This window comes from Zootoca vivipara, chromosome 10 (genome assembly GCF_963506605.1).
Source record: "Zootoca vivipara chromosome 10, rZooViv1.1, whole genome shotgun sequence".
Taxonomy (NCBI): domain Eukaryota; kingdom Metazoa; phylum Chordata; class Lepidosauria; order Squamata; family Lacertidae; genus Zootoca; species Zootoca vivipara.
Window position 1 is genome coordinate 43649030 of NC_083285.1, and position 19725 is coordinate 43668754.

The 19725-nt window shown below is 44.7% G+C and overlaps 1 protein-coding gene across 1 annotated transcript in view; it reads left to right on the top strand.

Annotated features, from left to right (window-relative positions):
• Positions 1-365: 365 nt before the first annotated feature.
• Positions 366-19725, top strand: part of CSNK1E (casein kinase 1 epsilon) — a 36247-nt gene continuing 16887 nt past the window's right edge. The window contains exons 1-2 of the mRNA XM_035127002.2: positions 366-577; positions 4751-4838. Of these exons, the coding sequence (XP_034982893.1) occupies positions 4763-4838 (76 nt within the window). The 5' untranslated portion in view covers positions 366-577; positions 4751-4762. The remainder of the gene's footprint in view (positions 578-4750; positions 4839-19725) is intronic.

The following is a 19725-nucleotide window of genomic DNA, read 5'->3' on the forward strand; positions in this document are numbered from 1 at the left end:
CTTTTCGTTTACCCCGACAAGAGGCATTGGGCGCCCGTTCTTTTGGATTCCGCGCAGCGCGATTGCGATGCACTGCGGTGCAGGTGTGAGATAGACAGTTTTCACAAAATTGCGCCGGTACATATTTTTTGGGATGGGGTAGCGTGCCATTTCATAACCCCCGTCCCCCGCGTGTTTATTCTCCCCCCCCCTTCAAAAAAAGCGGTTGCCAACGTGGGCGACCAGGAAGCCCTCGCAAAAAGCAAGAAGCAACAAAAACAAGCTGCTGCCCCTTTAAACCTCCGAGGGAGGGCCCAGGGCTTTGTAGGATGACATCAGTGGGTTTGGCCCTGAGACTCAATGGAAACTCAATGAGCGAGAGCCTCGGCTGTACACACACCGAGGGAGGCTGGAGGGGAAGGAGGGAGGCAGCTGAGCAGGCAGAGCGCAGAGAAGGAGGAAGCGGCGGCGGCGGCGGCGGCGCTCAGAGCTGGCTACGGCCGCCTTTCCCAATCCTCCGTCATCCTTCCTTCCCCGGCGCCTTTCCTCCCTGACAGCCCCGGGAGCAGAAGCGGCAGACAGGCTCCTTCCAGGCAGGGTGAATATTGTGGGGATCCGGGCAGGTTTTGGGGTGCAAATCCGGGGGGAAAGGCGGCCCCTCCGTCCCTTTGTTTTTCTGCTGAGAGAGGAGGATAAGGCGGGGGGGGAGGGGGAAGAGGCTCTCGCTCGCTCGCTCACACACAGCACACAGCACACAACGCACACATACACAACACAACGCACACAAGGCTGGGCTGCCCCCCCCCAGTGGAATTAGGTGACAGGCGAAGAAGGAAGCTGTAACCGAAACGGGGGGACGACAACAAAAGGCTCGTTTTCTCTCTCTGTTTGTGTGTGTGTGTTTTAATTTTTGACGGAGACAAAGGGTTATGCAGGCATCTTTCTCTCCCCCCCCCCCGGCTTCACTTTCGGAAGGACACATTGAGGGGCTCTTCCCCCCCCCCTTGATGTCTACATGCAGAAATGGCTCCACTACTTTATATTTATATATTTAAATTTTACTTATTGGGGGTTATGCTCAACCTTATGCCCAAATCAGTGTGTGTGTGTTTGTTTCTGAGAGGAGGGGGCGATTGCTGCCCCCCCCCCCAGTTTCTCCCTTTCCGTTTCCTATACTTAACATCTGTGTATGGGTTTCACAAACAATTGGTAGTGAGTAACGGGTATCTCTCTTTTCTCCTCTCTCCCCCCTTGGCTCCAGCCTTCGGCTGTTTGTGAGGTTTTTTTGGGGTGGGGTGGGGGGGTACACCAGTAGTAAACACTGTTGAATTTCTAAAAATGTTATATTTGACAAATAGGGTGGGTATTGTGAGGGGGAGGGGGGGAGGAAGTGGCTGTTATTGTAAATCACTTACCTCCTTTTGTGCACTGGGAAGGTTCGGTATTGTAGGGAGGGGGGTAAAGAGGGGGGCAAGATCTCACCCACCCCCACATCGTTTCTGAAATGTTGCTTCTTTGTACCAGCTCAGGAATTTGTAATGAGGATTGTATAGTAAATAGAAGTTTTGCTGCTATTTCTGCTGCCTAATTCTCATTCCCCGCGGCATTATTCTCCCCCCTCCCTATTTTATAAGATGCTTCTGGCGCTGAAAGAGGGTGATTTAATTTTAAGTTATACTTGTGGCTGAGTGATGAGATGATCTTATCAGTTTTTATCTCCTTTTAATGCTTGCATTTGTTGTGTGTGGTTTGATCTGCCTTCTTTAGCTCCTTTTCTTTTTTTGGTAACTGCTCTAAAGGGAAATGGAGAGGAAAGAGGGAAGGAAGCAAATATCTGTTGTGGCACATTGCTTTTTAGAAAAGTATTGCTATATTTATGTGCACACTCCTGTTTCCCCAATCCTTTGAAGCTGATATGGAATATTCCCCCTCCCCCCAATTCTTCAAACCCAGAAGCATCCATTATATATCTGGTCAGCTCTCACACAGTGTGGCCTACTGTAGCCCTCCATGCATCCTTGATTTCTAGCAAATCAAGGAAAGCTGGTATGGAGGTCCTCTTGTTTACAATAACTGCTTGGGGGGGTTGCCTATGCTGTACTGTAAAGTGCTGAATGCCAGATGTGTGGGGCCTGCTGTGTGTTTGTATGCACACATACCGGTATTTTTATTATATGATTGCATTTACATAATGTAGAGTAGGTTTGTGTGTGGTGCTGATTCGAATACAGCTTTCTAGAATGTGTGTGTGAGAGAGAAAGAAAGAAAGAGGGAGAGAGATAGAAGTGGCTATTAATATAGTATAAGCATCCACTCATGCAGAGTATATGCATTAGAGTGTGTGGGAGTCTTTCTAGTTTCATGAAGAGGGAATTCTTGGCTGGCATCTTGACTGGCCTAGGGCTGTTGCTCTAGTTTTAGGAAGGCCATAGAGTTGCCTTAATTCCTTTCTGTCTCTCTGGATGGAGGAGGTGAAGGCCTGAGAGTTTGGAGAGAAACTGATGTGGCAGCAGGGTGGGTGGGTAAGTGTTTCCATCCCCAGCACCTGGAAGCAATTCCTGAGGTGATTGGTTGATTTTGTTGTTGCCCTTGCCATGAACTGGTCTTGCTGCCTTCTCCGAACCCTCTGTCCACTCCAAAGCATTGCTTGCCTTATTAATGTTTCGATCATATGCATGCTTACTAGGAAGCAAGTCTGATGAAACTGGAGGTACTTAGGTGTGTGCTTCATTATTATCTTTATGAAAGGGAAATTGGGAGATAATCCTTCTTTGTCTCCACACACACACACCCCGAACAACACCTGCGTTTTCTGGAAAATGAGTTTGAAGCCCAGGGAGCTGATAGGCTTGTTGTAAAACTGTGTGGGGTACCTCTGATTTAAGCCCTGATCTTTCAGGAAGTTAAAAAGTCACAGCTAACTGCAAACCACAGTGTGAGCAGCTGGGCCCATGCTTGCTTGAGCCCAGTGCTGTCCTGAGTCAGATGGGTTACTAGCTGCTGATACGCCGGTCCCTACTTCTGTCTGTACTCTTGGGTTATGTGTTGAAGAGAGCTGGCAGAGAAACCTAGGAAACTCCTAACCTTTAGGGATCAAGCATCTCCAGAGTAACTTCTGAAAACTGCTGGCTCCTTCCGGTTTGTGTGTCACCAGTGTTTATTATACGAATAAAAAAACCCTTATCTTGTATTGAGAGCAAGTTAGAGTACGAGTCAAATGTATATGCAGTTACATTCCTAGTTTTAATTGGGGTAGTGGAAGGGATGAATCCTATTTTCTTGCTCAAATATAACCTCTTGATTCCTCTTTGTTCCCCAGGGCTGTACTTCAGTTGTGTATTCTGCTTGAATTTTAAGACAAGAGAATAACTGTAGTCCTTGCAGATTAACAATCCTGCATGCTTGGGTACATGATTTAGCAGGGGGCTCTGCCTTCTGTTGTGCTTTGAGTAATTGGAACTGGGTATTTAGGGTTCATGATGCCCTGTTAAAGCTTACAGTGAAATGTGTGCCTTTAAGCTCCACCACTTCTCTTTGTGCAGTACATGATTGGTTTGGATATGACTAGAACTCCGCTTACTTTGCTTATTCTGGCATATTGTAGTCCTTGGGGTGCAGCAGAAATGAAGCTGTCGACTCCATCAAGCGAAAGGACCCCCTGTCTGCTTAATCCTTGCCTGTTCTTTCAAGCAGCCTACCTACCCAGGAGAGCAAAGCCTGCATACAGTACATTAATAAATATGCATTACATAAATTAACCATACAGCAGCATCCTTTAAAAAGAGCCACAGTCTTTCAAACAGATCCACATTACTGGAACAGTGGTGGGGCGGGCAGAAGGAAACAGGAGAAACACAAGATGGTGGTCTTCTGGGAGAGGATATTGCTGGGAGTCTCCAGAACAACATTTGGCAGAGGCTTAAAGGAAGAAGTTGGCATGCATGGCTGAAGGGAAGGTGGTAGTGCTGGGGTTTGGATGGATCTCTCATGTTCATGAGTGTGATGTGTGGAAACATATGGTGTGCCTAGTGTCAAATGTGGCATCCAGATGTGCACCTTGGGCCCAGTAACTGGTTGTGAACCATGTGATTGAGGAATTTGTCCTGTACTACCATGCTACTGCCCAGAAGGAAAGTGAAGCAGAATACTGTAGAAATGTTGAGAGCCCAAATCCCAGTTCATTGGAATGCATGCCAGGTGCAGGGTTCCGGCTTGTCCTTGAGATGGGTTCACTTTCTCTACCATAAAGTTCTCCGCTAACCATTTTGTTTTAGCCAGAGACCCGCATCCTGGTTCCAAGCGTGTATTATGTTCAAGTCTGTCTCACTGATTTCATTGAGGCTTTTTTCTAGGTAACGTTGGCAGCCAAAGTTGGCCTTGCAGTCAAGGTTACTTTAGGTGACTGGTTTGGTTGAACTGTTACTTCCCCACATCTTCTGAACGCCCCCCCGCCTGGAAAAAAAACCTGTTAAGAAATATCAGACTACTGTTTACTAAATTGAAGGTTTTACTATGACAGTGAGGGAGTCCCAAGGGTTTAGGCAGCAAAACTGGACCCAAAAACTTTAATTGAAGAGGGAATAAACCAGGGGTAGGAACCTCTTGATGTTGCTGAACTCCCATCACTTATAGCAAGCATAGCCAGTGGCCAGGGTTGATGGGGAGTTCCCCACACCAGGAATAAATATTGGGTCCCTCATATGGTAGCTGAATGTGTTGACTTAGGTCATCTTTCTAATCTTACCCTGTATGTCCTCTGTTTTATTCCCAGAGCAACTGAATCATGGAGCTTCGAGTGGGGAACAAGTATCGGCTGGGAAGAAAAATCGGTAGCGGATCCTTTGGAGATATTTATTTGGGTGAGTTTGTCCTAACTGTAGGAATGCATCTTCTAATAGCTTAGAACAGGCATCCCCAAACTGCGGCCCTCTAGATGTTTTGGCCTACAACTTCCATGGTCCCTAGCTAACAGGACCAGTGGTCAGGGATGTTGGGAATTGCAGTCCAAAACATCTGGAGGGCCGAAGTTTGGGGATGCCTGGCTCAGAACATTTTGGAATAGTGAGCTGGTGTGTGTTGGTTCTAGTGTGTTTCTTCAGCCTTGAATTCTCCTCTTAACTAGGGAGGCTAAGGGCTAGAGGAAAAACAGCTCCTTTAGACAGAGACCGGGGAACATACTCTTTTATCTGACACCTGGAATTCATACCATTTAAAGAAATTGAGGTGCAAGATTTCTGTACTACTGTAAAGGCAGCAAGCATTTCGCACAGGGCTTCTGTTCCTGGCCCCTGCATGCGTGTCGCTGGAATGCGTATAAATGTGCTCCCTTCTTCCCTCTTCTGGGTCCAAAAGGACTATGCGTTGGCGATTGTGCCAATTGGACGCACCTAAAATGGTCGCCGCCTGTATTCATTAACGAAGGTGGTGGTGGAAGTTCTCAAGCTGCAATATGTTCAGCACTGTATAACAGCCTGACCCAACTTGATTTCCAGATGTTCTGGACTTCAACTTTCAGTCAGAGTTGTCAATGATCGGGGATAATTGAGGTTGTCCAACAACATCTAGAGGACATTGGGTTGGGGAAAGGTGCCATAAAATCTTGCATCTGTTTTTTGGATTTTGTATATAAAGTACATGTTTGTTATTTTATGAACATTTATAACCAGCTCAATAAAAAAGTACTCAAGCAGTGTATAAAACATGATATATAAAAGCAACAATGTTTTCCTTAATCCCCACCTTATCATAATAATGGTAAAGTCAAAATATTTGGTACAGGTTTCAGCTTTCAATAACCTGTTGGATTACTTAGATCAGAGAGTCCTTGCTGGTAGCACCATGTCTAGCAAAGCTAGGGCAATTGAAATAAGTCTTTAAAAAGATGTCTAAAACAAAGAAAAGAAAAAGCAACACATATGGCAGAAGGAAGAGTGCCAGGGTAGTGCTGTCGCTACCAAACGATGGTCCATAAGACATGGTGCTACTGGTAAGGAATCCTCAGATATAAGAAATCTAGCAGGTCTGTGTATATGGGCAGGTGGTTTTCAGGTAACCTTGTTTTAGAAACCTTTATATCCACGTAACCCTTCTACTGCAAGGTATTCAAGATAGTTTATAATCCAAAGCAATTGGTTAACAAACACACCACACAACAATGGAAATGTCAGCAGCAAAATAGGCAGGCAAGAAACATCAAGGGCATTTTAGTGGCTGAAAAGTTGTGAGAGTATACTGGGACTTGACACCTAAAAAATAGAAGTCCAAGTGTCAAATGTGGGTCTTCCTGCAGAAAATAAGCCCTGCCCTTAGTCTCAGCTCACCTGTCCCCTTTGATGGTGGGGGCACCCAGTTCAGGACTGTAGATGTTACACTATGCTGCATGCATTTGTTCCCTAATTGGGAAGCCCTTTTTGCTAGCCTGTGGCAACTAGGCTACGAAGCTGGCTGCTCTCAGGAAAACTGGCTTGTGTGACAAAACATGCTTTGTCTCACTGCTGCGTTGTACATCCCTGGTGTAGAGTATGCTTGCAAGGTTATGACAGCGGTGGTCTTAAGGATTCCTCCTTCTATATGTCCCATGTAGTTCTGATCACTGAGGGTGTGCAAGGGCCAGAGAAAAGAATTCAAATGCTTACCTCCTGTATTGCTGTGATTGGGAAGGGGAGATTCTTTTAGGATACTCATCAGGTTATGAATTGGGGGTGGGTGGGTCAGGGAGGAGTCTTGCCCTGAGATGCTTGCCTTTTTTCTCTTTTTACTTTTGAGGATGGTGGACTTAATTACGTTTGTCAGTGCTTTGGCTTATTTTTATACTGCCAGGCTGCATGTCTTCCTCTTGACAACCCAGGGATCTCTTCTCATAATCAATCTAAACTATCTCTTGTTCTGAATGACCCTACCTTTTTGTGTGTGTGTGTCCACTTGATGGTGTGCCCAGAGATAAATAAAAAGTCCTAGGTGTGGCTTCCCTTCCCAGGGCTGCATCCGAAAGGGCTACCCTCTGAGTGATCTGTAAGGTGATGCCTCTGCATACATAGCTTCTGTGTAGCATGTAGCTGGCTTTCCCAGCTTCTACCAGGGTGTCACATTGCAACCGCCCATCTCCAGTTTTCATTCTGGCATCTCCACAAGATTTGCCAGCCCCACTGTTTCCCAGATTCCTCCTCTTGAGTGTGGTTGCTTTGGGTTGTTTTCTTCTGAGCTGCCCTGCCTTAGTTTTCCAGTGTAAACCTTCAATTTTCTACTTATTTTATTGATATATATATATATATTCAGATTTTTATACGCTGCTTTTCCACCTAAAAGAGTCCTCAAAGTGGCAGGTGACAATGCAGTTATTAAGGATACAACTAAATTAAAACAATAAAAATTAGCCTGTGTTGTCATCCTTTGGGCTGTGTTTTGTGGGTGGATCATAATACTGGGCCTGTGTTCTTTGCCCACTGGAAAATCCTGTTCTGACACCATGGAAATGGATTTGTTTGATTTTAAAATTTTATATCCTCTTAATTTTACTTAAAAACAAATCAAAAGTTCTTTATACAGAGCTTAAAAAATAATATTTTTAAAACCCAATTTGTTATGGTATTGGGTGTGGTGGATATGGTGTCTCTAGCTGTATCCTTCTATACTTAGGCCTGTTAACTTGTACTCCATCTTGTCACCTTTTCCTTTGACAATTTATTTCCAAGATTCTGGTTTCCACTTGTCAAAAGCCCTCTGCTCCAACTGGATATCTGACATACCTATTTAGCAACTAAATATGTATTTCTCTCTCCTTCCAAGGTCTCAGGGTAGTTTTCTCATGCTATCCCTTTTTACCCTGTGAAGTAGTCTAGTCTGCAAGTGATTCTGTCTAAGCCCTGGTGAGCTTGTATCTGCCCCCTTGGTTTGGACCAGGCACCACCAAACTGCAGCCCTCCAGATGTTTTGGCCTACAACTCCCATGATCCCTAGTTAACAGGACCAGTGGTCAGGGATTATGGGAATTGTAGTCCAAAACATCTGGAGGGCCGAAGTTTGGGGATGCCTGGTTTGGATCATACTTGTAGTGAGGTTTTCTGATCTACTCTTAATGAGGTTCTGGAAACTGATGTGACATGGCTTTTAAAAGCAGCCCCCCCAATAGTAGTATCTAATAGTAGTAGTACTGTAGTAGTAATAATAATAATAATTAATAAAACTTATATGTTTGTGTGCCTAATAATTGATGCAAATTGCTTTCAGAATACTTTTGAATGAAGCAGGATATGAACATTTAAATTGGGTGTTGAGTCCATCTGTTTTGGGAGAGCCGCAGGTTCCTAACTCCCAGCAAACCTCATGGCCAGTGGTCACGGATGATGGGACTTATAGTTCAACATCTGGAGGGCCACAGGATGTCTACCACTGGTTTAAATAAACAAACACAACTTTGAACCCAGGTCTCTCTGGTCTAAGCCCTGTGTGTTTCCAACTGCATCCAACTGGACTAGCTGGACTAGCTAGACCCCCACCCACCTAACAGGCTACTTCAGCTGGACTAGCTGGACTAGCTAGACCCCCACCCACCTAACAGGCTACTTCAGCAAGAGCCATTGGGCCCCATTCTACTTGCACCTTGAATGCCTGCTGATTTCCTTCATCTCATCCAAAATGTTCATCCATTCCTTTTATCCCCAGCCCTGTATTGGTTGTATATTTTTGTTGCCAAGCCCTTGCTTACAAAGTACTTCCATGGTCTGTTGTGCATCGACTAGGAACTTTGCTGCTAAGGTGTTCAGTAATACGTAATTTTTAGTTATCAATTGATTATGGTAATTTGCACTTCACTGGCAGCTACATATATTGTAGCTTTTTCTGCTATTCCAGAACTGGCACACAGGTGGGGAGCTACAATATTTATTGCCTGTATTTTAAGTCCAGCTTTTGGTGCAGGGTTGACAGGCTTCAAGCAAGAGATTGTGGTCACTGACACTGCACATATAGTGGTTGTACTGCAAATTCATGATTGCTTCTAAGTTGGGGGTCAGCAAGTATACTTTGGGCACTGCCATGTTGAACGTAGAGATGAAGCAATGTGCAGTGTGCCCTCTAGGAATAAAGATGGCAGAACAGTCCATCCCTTTTCTTGCAATTGTGAAAGTATGGGCATAGGCAAAGATGGAACATGCCTGGCTTGAAGCCTTTGGAATTTTGCAGTATAAGATAAAGGCTAAACATTCTTGATTAGGAGTATTTCACTATAGCTTTTCTGTTAAGTAACAGACTCTTAAGTGGTGGTGGTGGCGGCTTGTTTTTTCATTCCTCCAATTTTGAATTTTCTGGAGCTGCTCAAGTGATGGGGGACACCAGTTCTCTGGCCAACCATGAGTTATGGAAAGCTTCAAAAATTGATGTCTAATGAGCTGGTGTATTTGATCCTTCCCAAGATCCAGCAGCCATTCTATGGTTTCATCTCAATGTCACCATGAGAGGATTTGAAAACGTCTCAGTTGGCTCAGCCCCCACCGTTCTTTCTGTCCACTTGCATCATTCCTCTAGGTCTTTCCACCTTTTTTATTCCTCTGTCCAATAAGTGCCAAGTGAAATGTATTTCATTAAATGCAAGCACTTGTATTTCCTACCCCACCACAAAATAACTGAAAGTGAAGTAGGTAAAAACAAAAATTGGCTGGCTGCTTCTGCACATGCCAGCCACCGTGTGGATTTATTGAAATTGTGCTCTCAGGATGCCAGCCCAGTTGTGCAAATCAGACTGGAGTGACTTGCGTACCCCAGAGGGAGGTTGCTTGTTGCTTGGCAAGCCTGGTATTGGGTAAAAGAGCATTGGAGATCAGGCCGAGAGACTGGGGTGTCCTGGGCTAGACACCCTATAAGCCTCTTTTGCATCCTATGATTCTGTAATTCAATGGCTTTTATAAACACACGTCTGGAATGTGGAGACTTTGCTTTCTGTTGTGAAGACTGTTTGGTTTGGGAGGCTCAACTGAGCAACACTGGTGAACCAATGGTGCGTGGGGGGGGGGGGAGAGGTGGGTGATCCTGAACACAGTAGCCATTCGGGAGGTGTATTGTCATTGGATCCAGAGGGAGAACATTTATCTACAGGAGTTGCTACAGGTTGGAATAGGGATATTTCTCCATCAGACACGGAAGGCTGTTTGGCAAAGCAGGGCATGCTGGGTAGCTGGTGGTGTCTGCTTGGACAGTTCCTGATGGCAGGCCCCTCCCTCGGAGGGAGGGGGTGCATTCCCTTTGTTTCCTAGCTAGTTAACTCTCTCTTTCCCTGCCTGACTTCACCCATCTGTTCCATTCCCATCCTTTTCTTCTGCCGCTCGGTAACAAAAAATGACGGGGAGGAAAGGTGGTGGCAAAATGTCGTTCTGCTCTTGGATGCCAATAGGGGTATGTGAGTGTATTTATGTGCCCCAACAAGTCCATGCATCTAAATTTTCCAAAAGAGTCCCTCATTAAGACTGTCATTTTCACTTAGGCTGGTGGCATCAATCTTTTTGTAAGACCTTCTCTGTCATGCCACCCTCTCCCAACATTTGAGCAGTTTGAAACAAATGGATTTTGAAGTACGCGGCCCACACGATTGAATGAGACAGGGGGTGGATGCTGCGTAGGATTGTTGATGATTTCCAGATTTCTCAGATCACTGAAGCATAAGGTCTTGGTAGCATTTGTATCTATACGGAATGAGGCAAAGGAACGGGATTGCTTCTAACTACCCTTTGTCTTGGCTGCTTCTTAATCTTATTTGTAATAGCAAAGGCATGATTATGATTGGATATGGTTTCCTGGGGATTTATGTAGTATGGGGACGGTGCCTGATGTTCACTTGACTCTTCCTTCTGTGTTTGAGCGATGAGGTGGGGATTATGGGATGGGCTGGGGAAAGACAGGAGAGCAGTGGAAGGAGTTGCAGGTAAAGTAAGGCGATTGGGGGTTCAGGAAAAGGCTGGCTGAAGAACTGGGGCTCGAGGAGGAACCTAAATGAATATAAGCTTTATAAATGAGCCTTAGGTATAAGCACCAGTATGGTTAAAGACCTGGGTATGAAATGGGGAGAAGTATGCTATTTTCATTTTTAATGTAGTCTTTGTTTTAGAAAGCATTTCTGACTTTTAGCAGGCAAGAGGTTATTTATCGTTACATTTATATCCCACCTTTATTGCAAGGAAGATCAAAGTGACAAACAAAAGTTTCCCCTTCTCTCCATTTTACCTTAACAACAACAGTGTGTGGCAGAGTTACACTGAGAAGCTGTGATAGTGAACTTCGTGGCTGGGGTCAGGATTTGAACCCAGATCTCCCAGATTCTTGTCCAACACATTAAGGACTACACCAAATGGGTAGAGTTCTTGTACTCTGAGCTGCATTAAATTTAGTCTTCTTCTTACCTTGTTCTCTGGTGTAGGCAAGCAGGGGCTTCTGTCATGCATAGCTGGATGGGACCAGGAAGATTTTGGACTTGGCTATGACAGGAAGTTGGGTCTTTGCTCATGCCTGCTGCCTTTCGTATTGTCCACACCTCTGGGCTCCTTGACTGAGCAGTCCAGAGACAAAACCACTCCAAAGAATGAATGCTACATAGATGCGTAGAATGTATGAGTGAGATAATTACACCATCTCCCGTTGTGGATTTCACTTGTGAGGCTTTTTAAAGAGATCCAGCATATTATTCTCCCCGTATGCTCTGCTGCCCTAAAATAATAATAATCTAATTAGTGAGTCACAGCCTAAAATACAGTTTTTAGGAAAAAGGTAGGCAGGTTATGTAGTAGTAGTAAGATGTTGGCGAGGATTCCTAAATAAGCAGTTTGCATACAACTTGTGTTGGGGAAGGACCCCCATGGCATGAGGGCAGAGCACTATGCTTTGTATGCAGAAAGGTACAGGGGAGAAAAGAGGTTTGGGTAGCAGGTGATTGGAAAGACAGCTCAGCCTAAGTCTCTGCCATTTCAGAGTAGACAAAGCTGGGCAAAATGGACCAATTAGCTGGCCTGGTGTAGAGCAGCTTCCTACATTCTGCTTACAGACTCTTTCGAGGTAGAGGACTATTTTGAATGGCTGCTTGGAAAAAACAGGTACCCCCCCTTCAAGATGTGTGTGAGGCCTCCAGCCTAAAGGACAGGCATCTTGATACAACTTCTCACATGGCATTCTCAATACAGTACTGCCTTAACACTTGTAGGATTCTAGACCAGCTTACAAAAATACCTTGCGTGTGGCCACTGATGTTATAAATGGATGCCATTTTTCCTGAGTCTGCAGACGACAGACCTGAAGCTGTGACTCAGATGTCAGCTCCTGTGTGCCCACAGCCTCCCTCCCCCAGGCTAATCTCATTGGGGTTGTAGCTTTAAAGCCTAGTGACAACACTCTTTAAATGTCAGCATTAACTTTGGTTTGCTGATCATTTTAGCAGTTGGAGTGAAAATAAAGCCCATGGGAAGGGGTGGGGGGAGAGGACTAGGAGTTCCTACAGAGAAGGAAATATGAGAGAGAGAGAGAGAGCGCACGCGAGGCAGGCAGGCACCGCAGGTTGTATAACTCTGGTCCTAAGGGGGAACGTATCTTCCTAATGAGTAATGCCGGGCATGATGATAAGATAATGGCCGAGAATTTAAAAGCGGAAATATGTATTATGCAAGTGCCATGCACCATCCTATTCAAGTGAAGAACTGAGTTGGTGGATCACATCCCTGAATTTACACCTTGCCCTCAGGGCTATGACTAAAATGGAGTGCAACTGCTTTGCCAAACAAAGTTCACTGACAGGTTGGTGATGGCATTACTTTTGTCTCTGTGTCCCCGCCCCAGACCTGTTCAAATGATTGCTTCACACACATGTTCCCGTGGAAAATGGAAATCTTCCTTTCTCTGGCCGGTATATCAGAACATATTATATTCCCAGCCTGTTGTGCCTTGTTCTTCATTTCCACTAGAGAGAGAATGTTGCTGATGAACTTAGAGCAAGATAGGGGCTGTTTTGTTTTGTTTTTGCTTTGGCCATTTTTGCCCACAATTGCAGAACTGTGTGCTTGTTGGCTATTCCTGCAGCATAGATAAGGACAGAAGTCTTTTACTTAGGTCACTTGCCAATGGGGTTCAGTCCTGTTGGGAAATCCTGCCCCCTATTGCCAGATGCATAGGAGCAGGCTGCCATTGCACTCTACACATATACCGAGGTGCTTTTTATTGCTTTACATTGTCAGTACCAACTTCCCAGAACTGTACACAAGTTAAAGGGCTTTCCTTGGTCGAAACTGCTCCATGCTGCCATACCTGTGCACATAAGTGTCGTGAGATGACTTTGAGGTGGTTCACACATAATGCCAGACCATGGTTTGGTCCAACATGAAAGAGCAGTTAAAGGAGCCTTGGAATCTCATGCTGCTTCTCGTGAGGCACTTCCCATAGTTTGTTTTGCCCACTGGGTACTTACGTAGTGTGTTCTTTCCCCTGTGTTGCAGATGTTGTTGGACTCAACACTCATGAGCCCCAGCCGGCATGGCCCGAGGTTCAGGGGTGACGAGAGTTGTAGTCCAGCAACACCAGGAAGGTCATGGGTTCTATATCCCTGCAATACTGGAATCAGGATCAAATGCTGATTTTCAATCCTGATTTGCAAATTAAGTGAAAACTGTGGTTCTAATTGAACAGCAAATGATGCTTTGTCTCAAAGTAGAAGAGTGGAGATCAGGCCAGAGAAGAACGGTGGGAACTGCTGCACATATGGAGTGAGGGGAGCCCAAGGCTTACAAAGCTCTACCCCTTTGAGTAGGTCTAGTGGGAGTTTCTGCACCTTAGGGTGAGTGGCTAACTGACAAAGTGGATCACTCCTGAAGCCCCAAACTAGATTTGTTTTCTCAGAAATTTGCCCCAACATGTCCTTTGCATGATCATGATTCTGCCCATAGAAGGTCACTCAGACTTTGAAAGTTCAAGAACCAGTGACATTACAATATATAGAATGGCAGCTGACCGGTTTATGGTAAGCCTAAAAAACCTCCATTTGTGTTCAAAGCAGTGCACCTCCTCTTACCTTTCTGTTCCTGGAGGGGGAGGTTAAATCAAATACAGTACTGTATTGCTGCTCTCACTGTTCCCTCTTAGCCTATGGCTTGTTGATTTGCCAAGCCTCTGTTTTGCATGGGTCATTCTTTATTAAGCACTCCAATTTGTATTTGAAATAAACAGTACCAAGCTTCAACTACATTCAGTATCCTACTTTTGTCTGTGAAGTGTAGGTTCTAGGTCACTTGAGCTTTGCATAGAAATGTCCCAGATAGCATTCCATGGCCTCGGGCTCCATTGTTTACACCATTTTTCTTATACCCATATGTGTATAAAATAAAAACATGCATGGCCTTACTGGGGAGAGCCCTTGCACAGACAGGAAGCCAGAACCAAAAAGGGCCTCTTCCTTGTTACCACTCATCAACCCCCCCCCCCCCCGAGGAAGCACCCAGGTAAGGGCCTCTGATACAGATCTAAGAGCCCCTATACTAGGCCATGTTGGGACAGACATTTCTGAAAAATACTGGGGTCCAGATCCACATAAGGCTTTAAAGATCAAAACCAACTTTTTGAATTGGCCTTGGAATGTAGAGGCAACTAGTGCAGCTGAGCCAATATCAGCTTAATATGATTATTTTGCCTCAAGTCTGTTTGCAATTGGGTAGCTGCATTCTGCACTATGCTGTTTCTGAACAGTTTTTCAAAGCAGCCTCGTGTAAAGCACAGTGCAGCCAGGTTATACCTGCTCAGGTAGGGTTGTAGTTGATCAGCAGCCTAAGCTTCTGGAAGGTGGAACTTGACACCACTGAAGCTACCTCTTCTTCAAGTAACAGCAGCGGATCAAAAACTATGAACCTGCTCTTTCAAAGAGAGCTCCCCATCTCCAGCATGCTGCACACCTCTCAGCTGAACAGGTGAACCACCCACCAGCAGCACCTGTCTCATCAGGTTTAAGCTGCTGTATGGGTTAAGCAGCCATGGGTTTCTGAAAAATAAGTCATGTCAGACTAATCTGATCTCATTTTTTTGACAGAATTACAAGCCTGGTAGATGAAGGGAACGCTGTGGATGTAGCCTATCTTGATTTCAGCAAGGCTTTTGACAAGGTGCCCCATGATATTCTTGTAAAGAAGGCCTTTGACAAGGTGCCCCATGATATTCTGTATCGAAAATGGGGAAGGAGCTCTCCCTGCAATTGCCCATGGTTATTGAGCTTTTTTGTGGGGGAAAGACAAGAGTTATTGAGGGTTTTTTTAAGGGGGAGAGCTCTTTTCTTTTAGGCTGGCGATCACTAAGGAACCCACAATCTACCCGGGATCTACCAGAAACGTCCTGGGGATCTACCGGTAGATCGCGATCTACCTGTGGCCATGCCTGATCTAGATCAAGGGAAGTAATGGTACACTCCTCACCTGGAGTACTGTGTCCAGTTCTGGGCACCATAGTTCAAAAAGGATACTGACAAGCTGGAACGTGTCCAGAAGAGGGCAACCAAAATGGTCAAAGGCCTGGAAACGATGCCTTATGAGGAACGGCTTAGGGAGCTGGGTATGTTTAGCCTGGAGAAGAGAAGGTTAAGGGGTGTAGCCATGTTCAAATATATAAAAGGATGTCATATAGAGGAGGGAGAAAGATTGTTTTCTGCTGCTCCAGAGAAGCGGACATGGAGCAATGGATTCAAACTACAAGAAAGAAGATTCCACCTAAACATTAGAAAGAACTTCCTGACAGTAAGAGCTGTTCGGCAGTGGAACTTGCTGCCAAGGAGTGTGGTGGAGTCTCCTCCTTTGGAGGTCTTTAAGCAGAGGCTTGACAGCCATATTGTCAGGAATGCTTTGATGGTGTTTTGATGGTGTTTCCTGCTTGGCAGGGGGTTGGACTGGATGGCCCTTGTGGTCTCTTCCAACTCTATGATTCTATGATAATTACACACAAACAATTCTGGTGAGGTGGCCTGGAGCACTTTTTTTTGGGTAAAAGATCATTAAAGTGCCACACAACTTCTTGCTTTCGCTGACTAAGAATATCTAAATGTAACTTTTGATTGTAATACTCAAAGTTGTGCATTCTCAGTGACGATGTCTAACATGGGATTTGGAAACGGAGCAAATTCCAATATTCTTAAGTGATTTTTTTTAAAAAAAGCTATAGTACACCAGAGGGGTCTAGGAAGCTGTGTGTGCATAATTCCCTCTGGCTGAGGGCCTAAGTCAGTGTTTCTCAACCCGTGTGCCTCCAGATGTTTTGGGACTACAACTCCCATCATTCCTGACCACTGGTCTTGCTAGCTAGGGATGATGGGAGTTGTAGTCCCAAAACATCTGGAGGCACACTGGTTGAGAAACACTGGCCTAAGTTTCAGACCTCTGTAGAATTACTTCCTCTTTCACTTGCCTTATTTGGGGCAGAATAAGATATGCAAAACATGCATAGTATATCCAACTTCTAGAATGCTACTTCCTTTGTATAGGCATTCTTTAGCTGCTGAGCGTTGCTAAGTGTAACAAGACTGACACATTTGTGGCAAGACTATAAAGTTAAGATTTTGCAACCCCGGAAGCCCAAATTGTGTAAGCTTGTTATAAGCAAAATAAGTGGTGCTTCTGATCTTGCAATAACTGATTTCTTTGACACAACACTGTCCTCAGCATTCACAGACAGGCTAACAGATTAACTGGCACCAAACCACTAGAGCTAGGTAAACCAATACTGATTACAGAATAAAGCAGGACCAGAAGGGGAGAAGAAACGTGATTTAATTATAATTTTTATAAGTGGTAGGTAGGGGAACTGAGAGTGGAGACTGCAAAGAGTAAAAATGGTTTCCTGGCCATCAAAAGCATATTCCAGAGTCTCACTTCTTCTTCCTTCCCTAGCTTCTCTGTAAATCAGGGTTAGATGTTTATATCTTACAAAAGGAGCTTATAAAATGTCAGGACAGCATACACCATTAAAACATAAAACACTTTTAAAACAATGCAGATACTGAGGTTCCCAAGAATGCTGGAACACATCCCCATGACTTCTGAATGACACATCCTAGAGCAGGCTTCCTCAACCTCGGCCCTCCAGATGTTTTTGGTCTGCAGCTCCCATGATCCCTAGCTAGCAGGACTAGTGGTCAGGGATGCTGGGAATTGTAGTCTCAAAACTTCTGGAGGTCCGAGGTTGAGGAAGCCTGTCCTAGAGAAATGGAAGAAGCTCCTCCAGGATTTTTTTTTTTTAAAAAAATCTGCTTCTTCGTTAGTTTTGCATGCCCTGTGCTAATTTGTTTAAATACAGATGAACTGAAACAGCTAGTTTTGCACAAGGTGACAAATCAATTCCTTTTGGAGATCTCTTTCATTGGGGCCTTCTCTCTCTTTTTGCTCTCCCCGACGAGCACAACGAGCCTGTTGCCAAAATGAATGGGATGATATTCTGCATCATGCTGCAGTGAAATCACTACAGCACAGTGTGGCGAGGTGGGAAGCATCCCTGTTTCCAAAGCAACTGGGGCAATGCTCTGCCTTACTAGTATAGTGCAGTTGCCATGACAACTGGCATGTTCCTTCCCTGTGCTTAAGGGCGCAAAGCATTGACTATCTTCTGCCCTCAATAATGTCACAGAGCCAAAACCTGGGTACATAGCCTTATGATGTCATGTTTCCTACATGATTCCTAACTGGTTGGGATCACTCAGAAGAAGAAAGCAGAGCCCTCTACCCCACCCAGCTGCAGTGGCACCACAGCAGAGGAATAAATTGAGAGCTGTGAATCGTTGCCAACAGTACCAAGAAAGATACTGTATAGATGCATTTCAGGCAGGGCCTTAGGTAGGCCCGACTCGCCTTGTTATGTTATGGGGTGGGCTCCCTCCACCCAAATAAGTAGATTGTGAGGGGTCTTGGTACATGCCAAAAGGATATCCTGGTCTTAGGGTCTTTGGTTTGAACCTTTTGTTTAAGGGGAGGGGAAAGCTGAAATACTTAGAGAATTGACTTTCATCAATTTATTGTAATCAAAAATTATATGCGCACACCGTTACTGCAACAGCTTCCCAAATGCTATACAGGTAGATGTTTTGTCATACGTATGTTTGATTCGGGCGGCATTCGACTAAGCTTTACTCAGATTAGACCCATTTAAATTAATGGACTTACTTTAATCATGTTTATTAATTTCAGTGGGTCTTCTCTTGAGCACAGTCCTGTTTAATCCCACCCATTATTTCTTAGCTTGGATGCCTTATGCTCAATGATTGCCCTGCCCACAAGGAAATACAATTGGATGTATGTGTTGGCTGGGGATCTGCCACTTTATTGGGTTAGAATTCCACCTCTGAATGTTCATAAACTGTTTTTCACCTTCTAAAAGCTCTGCTTTTGCCTCAAACTTTTGAGAATGCAAATTTAGCATGGTCCTAACATTTAATTGTTAAATAGTTGGACATAATTTAGTATATAAGCTGAAAATAAATGGCACCAAGAAAAAAGGAGGTCTGCCACCTGGGCGAATTTTGCATTTTGTTGATGGGAAATGGTAAGTTACACGGGAAATCACTGGAACAACTATTTTTAGAGCAGCAGAGAGCCTCGGCCCAGATTCAAGTAGGCCTCAGTTCTCGCCCTCAGCTGCACCTGGCTCCTTACATGAGCACTGCACAGGAGCGCATAGGAGCCAGGAGAATTGGTTAGAGATCAAGGCAAGAGAGGCTGTAGCCTTCAAAGTTGAAGAGGAGGCTGTGGGAATGTTTGCATGGAAGCAGGTATTTTAGTACACCCTTAATTTGGTTAAGACTTGGGTAGGCTGCTGATCAGATTAGGAATAATGAGGATGAAAAATGGTGATGTGCTCTGAGAGGGCTATGTTGAGAGTAAGATGGAAGTGGGTTTTGGAGGAGTTGATGGCCTGAGGGTGTTGAAGCAAATACTTGAGTTGATAGGGTTATATATTACTGGCCCCAAGGTCTCTCTTGAACAGGGGAGACAGCCATTTGCTTGCCTAATTTGTGAATTAATACTGTACAGAATGGCTACATGTGTGATTGGGAGGTGACAGGACACAGAGAGAGATGGGTGGGCTTGGAATGGCGTAGCAAATCTTCCCCAAGCATATGGGGCTACTGTATTCAGGTAGGCTGTGGAGCCTCGTACAATGAGGCCTAACAACACTCACTCTCTTGTTTTTGTTAGCTTCTGACCTACAGAATTGGAGTGTCCTGAAATAAAAGCTATCTCTTAATGACATATTTGACAGCTCTGAGATTGGGAAGGAGATTGTGGCGCAATCGTTGCAGGCAGGCTGAGTGCAAATCTTGCTGTTGTAATTTTTGGCTGGTGGAACCTCTCTATTCCCATAAGGGGGGGAAATGGCATGCTCCACCCTCTTCTCTCGCAACCAAAAGAACAAAACAAAAATGATTTATTTAAAAAATAAAATAGGGTTGTGTGCAGCACTTAAGCAATTTCTTGTTTTGGTGGCAGCTAAATTTAGCTCCACCCGTGTCAACATTTAATTAAATGAGAAATATAATGGTACCCTGTGTGTCATAGTCCCTGTGTGGTTTAATTTGCTAGTGAATCTTTTTTCTTCATTCAGAGTGTGTGAGTTAATTGATAAACCAAATGGGATTTTAAAAAATATTTCCAAAAGTATATTTGCATGCTTTGTTGAAGAGGAAGGCACCTGAAGAGAGGGAGCAGGTGGGATTGTGGGACTTAGCAAAAAGAAGCCAGTTGATTGCTTGCTTGCTTG